Raw genomic sequence first — 6,005 nt, 5'->3', positions numbered from 1 at the left:
AAAAAATAAAAAAATACTATGACTTTAAAATCTTGTTTGGTAAAATTTTTCAATAAAATTATTTTTTTTCTTCGTGCATAAATTTAATGTAATAGTGAAAAAAAAAACAAAAAAACGATAATAATAGTTCCTTTGATATAGAAATATATTAGTACTTAATTGAGGAAAACTTTAATAAGTCATGTAAAAGAGACAATAAACATTATTTCATGATTATTTCTATCATTTTTTAATTTTTTTTCTTACTATCATATTAAATTTACGTAACAAAAAATATCTTAAAGCCATAGTATATTTGTACCATTTAAAAAAAATGTAAAATGCTTCTCATTTTATTTTTTGTCACTCAGGATAAATTAAATTTATATTATTTGAAATTATAAAAAATTTGTCTTTAATAAATCAATCTAATTTTATTATATATATAACTAAAATTAAAGGTAATAGTATTTTGTAAAGATTCATAATTACGATATAAAATAAGAATAGCAAAAATATTATATAATAAAATTTTATTTAACAAAATCAATACAAATAATATTTTTTAAATAAAGAAAAGTTTTATATTAACATAGAAAGTATGACCTCAAGCTCAAGTCTAGAATTGAACTAATATTATGGCCCAACACAAAAAAAAAAATATTAATACTAATCAAATCTATTTATCTAATTTAAAGGAGGCAAAAGCAGTAAAATGATTAACATTTTCTACATGCATCCTGTTTTTCGTTGCAACAATTTAAATGGTGGGCCATCAATAATAATTTGTTGGACCTACTATTATAGACAAAATCTAATCTCATTTCAACCCCTCAAATCTATACATGTAGAAATTTTTTGGCCATCTATACAGTAGCATTAGCCATTCTCAAATCTATAGATGTAGAAATTTTTGGCCATCTATACAGTAGCATTAGCCATTTATTTAATAATTAATATTTTCTCATGTGTTTGTGTCATTTTCTTTCTCTTTAAATTTGTGGTGTGCAGTGTATATATGTTTTTTTTAATCATTACTAATTATTAATGATATTCACCATTTATAAATGGGATCAATGGTTTTAATAGATGGTGAATTCTGAGCAGGAGTGCACAGTGTTGAAATAGATACTGAGAAAGGGGAGATCAAAGCAAAAGGAAAATTAGATCCTTTGAAAATATTGAAGATTATAGAGAAGAAAAGCAAGAGAAAAGTTGAATTAATATCACCAAAGATCAAGCCCAAGGAGAATATTCCCACGGATTCAAAGCCAAAGGAAAAGAAAGAAGTAAGTTATTCCTTTAATGGGTAATAGTTATTAAATATACATTTAAAGTAAATATTATTTAGGGCCAGTAATCAATTGAAAAAAATTGTTGAAAATATACAACATTTGAAATTTTAATACATTTGTTATTTATTTATTAAAAAATTTAAAAATGTTCTCCAATAATAATTTAGGACACACATGAATTAAACTCTTAAATGAAATAACATTTTTCATTTATAGCTCTCAGTGATTTGGGTTTATAGTTTACTTCTTATCTTTTGAGTATTAGTACTTATAACTTTACTTATTTAAATTTTCTCTTTATTGGTATTTTTTATATATATCTTTTGTGTATCTATGTTTAATAATGTTTTAAGTAGATTTTTTTCATTCGAAAATTATTTTTCACAAGGCCATGTCTATATTTTGAAGCCAATTGTACGGACAATTACGGTGAAGACGCACATGCATTGTGACAAATGTGAAGCTGATCTCAGAACCACGTTGCTGAAGCATAAAGGTAATTCAACCGTTATGTTAGTTTTAAAATATTTGTTTTATTTTTTATTTTAAATAATTTAAAATATTTTCCTCATTTATATTATTTAGGTAATATAATGTTTTAGGTGGAAACTCATGTGTAGTTGTCTTCACGTGGAGTTGATAGCTAAGAACTGTTAGATGAGTTGACTAAATTGTGATCTAACGATTCTTAATTATCAACTTTATATGAAGACAATTGCATGTGAGTTTTTACCATTTTTTTAAACAAATTTTACACTTAATAATGATATTTAAAAAAAAAAGCATAATATTAATTCTATTTATGTATTTTTTGTTTTGTTTTGAATCCATTATTGTAAAATGGAAGAAATATGGATTTACATAATTACATCTAAATAATTTGAATATATTATTTTAAGACTCGCTATTATAATTTCATGTAGGTATTTTCAATGTTAAAATAGACAAGAAAGTTCACACTGTTACAGTTGAAGGCACAATTGAAGAAGAGAAGTTGATATCATTCATGAAAAAAAAGGTGCACAAAAATGCAGAGGTTATTTCCATAAAGGAATTGAAAAAGGTGGAGAAAAAAGAAGTCAAAGAAGAAGGAGGAAAATCTAGTGAATCATCAAAGAAGAAAGATGGTGAAACAACAAAGGAAAAAGATGAGACTAAGACAAAAGACAGTGTTCCTTATTTCATTCACTATGTTTATGCTCCTCAACTTTTCAGTGATGAGAATCCAAATTCTTGTTCTATTTTCTAGTTACATAAATTTAAAAGTGATCTAAATAAATTATTGTATCTACGTAAATAAATAAACAAATAGAGAATCGGAAGGAAAGAAAATGATTGAATTGTTTCCTTTGTTTTGAAGTTATACATTTTCAATAAAAAAAATTGGGAGTAAACATTAAACCAATTAATTAATTTGAAAATCAGTTAATAATTGATAGTGCAATGTTCTCACCCACATAAGGATCTTATTAAGTAAAAATAACTAATCACTTAGAGAGAAGGGAAGAGAAAAAAGTTATTTTTTCACACACATAAAGGTTATTATTTATCACATTCATTAAAAATTTATTAACATTGGATCGAGCTTATACTTGGACAATGTATATATGTTCAAGATACTTAAATCGTTACTTTGACCATTCAAATTTTTTAGATAAAATCTATAGTCGAATTTTTTGTGATATTTTTATTTTCTTAGTTCTTGTTTATAAGATTTGATGTTTGGATTAATTGACTTGTTATATGTACGTATTATAGAATAATTAGTGATCTTCTTATATCCTATTTTGATTATAGAGAAGCTATTTTAGTTTTTATTTTAGTGATTCATGATTTTTAACTCTTATAATAAGATATTTCATAAAAATTTTGATGTGACTGTGTCTTGTTTTTTTTTTTGCAATTTTTCGCTACATTGATATGTGTTTGTTGCTGTCTTTATTTTTGAGTGAATATCGTTGTTCCTCTTATTCTTGCAAGTGAAAATTTTATGTTTTATTTCTAGTACTTTGGCACTTTAGACTTCAAGGTTTTGTTCTTGATGGAAGAACAAAAATAACTTAATCCATCGAAATGCGTTCATAAGGCAGAGAGGAATACCCACTGAGCTGCAAGAAGATTTCTGCTGAGACCAAAGAATGATAGTTTAAGAAATGGACAATAATTAATTTAATATAGTCAAACATTTTTAAATGTGCGCTGTTGGTAGAATACAAACATCACCGTCTTTTTCGCCGACTCAATAGAACCATTGGAACGATAACGACGACTACCAGAATCTTTAATGATTAGGACTTTATTTTACTACTGTTTCATTGTATTTATTTGATTTATTTGACTTTTAATTTAATTGAACATTTGTTACTTAATATTATATAATTGGTTTCTATTACTTATAAATTAACTATTAATTGTGTGAAAAATAAATTTAAATAAAAAAATTAAAATTAAAAAAAATTGCGTCACAATAATTTTAAAAAAATCGAGATTACCGTCGGATTTACTGAAAAAATAATCTGATGGTAATAATGCGAAAAACAAGATATTGTGGCACTAACTTACCGTCGGAAAATTGTGTGGTAGTTGTATGTTGTAACGAAAATGGTGGTACCTTTTGAATCGATTGCCCATAGCAGGAGTTCGGTTGGCTGCAACTGTGGATCGTATTTTTGGCACAAAATATGTAGCAATTATGTTTGAAAATTAAGTGCCTTCCTAGTTCCTCCCCTTTTAATTTCATTAATTACTCTACGGTTGAACTACTTTGTGGTTTATTATTATATTAATTAAGCTATATTTGCTGTTGTTGGGAACATGGTGATAATTAAGAAGAAATTATTATGCACCATGAAGATAAAATATGTTGGTAGTTTATTTAATGGGTTTAGCTGAAAAAAATATTGGCTAAATGTCACAACCAGATGCACTCTAAAGTCTAAATAAATATGGCAGTTAATTTTCTGTTGAGAGTCGTTGGGATAGCTCAACCATCATTTGAGGCACCAAATATATTGAAATTAAATCAGACTCATCATTACGTTCTTCAATAATCAAAGACCTTAATCATATATCACTCTACCTTGTAAATCACATCATTATTTAATCTTCCACATTGGAAACAAAAATCACTCACGAATGTGATGAAGATGGAAAAGGGGCCATCCCCATTGGTACCTTCTCTATTGCTTCTAAGCTTGGGATTGATAATATACTGGTCAAGTGTAATGTCTATTTTAGACATGCTATTATCTTTATATCAATTTGCATCCGAAGTTGAGAAGAGTTTCATGGCTTGCATATTGGTGCTTCTTGTTCTTTTATTTTATGTCCTTATGCACTTTCCTTCTTTATTTCCCTTTATTGGAAAGTATTATTCTTCTTCTTATTATTATTATGGTATAAACCGTCAAGTAAGCATGTCATCTAGCAATGATTATGATGGATTTGAATTCGGTTTTGGAACATTTCTCTTAGTGTTACTCTTCATTCTTATGTATTATCTGATTTGATATTGTAATAAAATTCAAGAGCATACTCGTCTACTACTTTTCTCCTTTTTTTTTTTTCCTTTTGATTTTAGTAATTAAGATCTCGATACTATTTGAATTTTAAATTTTTAGTCTTGTTTAATTTAATCTTACACTTTTATGAAAATAGAGACACATCTAAGTTTTTAATGTGATTATTGGTCTTCTCCCTAGTTTGTTTTGAATAAAAAAAATTTATATTTCTCCTCTAATAAATTAAAATAGAACACTCACACGTTCAAACGAAAAAAGATGAAAAAAAATGAGAAAAATTGTTTAATAAGTTTTATTTATACCCTGATTCAAAATATAGCCATACTTAAAAATGAGCAAAGCCCAATTCTATTTGACTTTATGAAAGTTGGACTCGATTACGCAAATCTTAGCCCTACCTACTTAGATTAATAAGCTGATTCCTACAAACTCTTCTCTTCATTTAGAAGGAAGAGATTTCAACAACTTCCCTAATCGAAAGGAACAGTTATTCACTATCAAAAGTGAAACTATTCTAAAAAGTAGTTATTGACTCTACATCCATATTTATAAATACACTGACGCTCTCAGGTATTTTTCGAACCAAATCTATTAAAAACCTGTCAAAAACCCTAACTAACTTAAGTATTGGAGTCTTTTGCAGGTACCACTCCCCCACCTCTTCACGAAAAACTTGAGCAACGGCATCTCGATACTAGCAAATGTCAGACGCTATCCCAAAAGAAATATGAACCTCACATTCAGATCCAAAACAACCCAATTTTAGATAACCCTCAAAATAAATTTGTTATTCTCCCTTTTTCTTTGATGTGGTAGCTGAAGAATTATTTACGAATAAGTGGAAGTAAAAATAAGAAAGAAAATGTGAAGACGAACAAAAGTGACGAGGAAAAATGTGAAGACAAAGAAGGAAAAGAAAAGATTAAAACGATGATGAATAAGTGGAAAAAATTTTAGTCCAAAAAAAATTAGTATACAAAAATATCTTTAAAATTTTACTCCGGTAGACAAATCAGTTTTCAGTTTATTTTTTGGCGGAATAATTACTCAAATCAGTCCTCAAAAATTTTAAAAACGGACATTTTAATCCCCAAAAAAATTAATAGACACATCAATACCCAACATTTTTCTCGTTAGATATAACAGTCCTCCGTCCATTTCCAGCATGACTCACTAAATTTTTCAAATATTTATTAAATTTTTTTTTGCG

General features: G+C 27.0%; 1 protein-coding gene across 1 annotated transcript in view; it reads left to right on the top strand.

The window, feature by feature from the left end:
* The window catches only part of LOC107616785 (heavy metal-associated isoprenylated plant protein 4), a 3,503-nt gene extending 945 nt beyond the window's left edge, over positions 1-2,558 (top strand). Inside the window, exons 2-4 of the mRNA XM_016318705.2 lie at positions 1,087-1,268; positions 1,683-1,770; positions 2,198-2,558. Coding sequence (XP_016174191.1) covers positions 1,087-1,268; positions 1,683-1,770; positions 2,198-2,523 — 596 coding nt within the window. The 3' untranslated portion in view covers positions 2,524-2,558. The remainder of the gene's footprint in view (positions 1-1,086; positions 1,269-1,682; positions 1,771-2,197) is intronic.

This window comes from Arachis ipaensis, chromosome B09, assembly GCF_000816755.2.
Source record: "Arachis ipaensis cultivar K30076 chromosome B09, Araip1.1, whole genome shotgun sequence".
NCBI classification, from domain to species: Eukaryota; Viridiplantae; Streptophyta; class Magnoliopsida; order Fabales; family Fabaceae; genus Arachis; species Arachis ipaensis.
The sequence above is the reverse complement of the archived record's forward strand: the minus strand, read 5'-3'. Positions and strand labels throughout refer to the sequence as shown.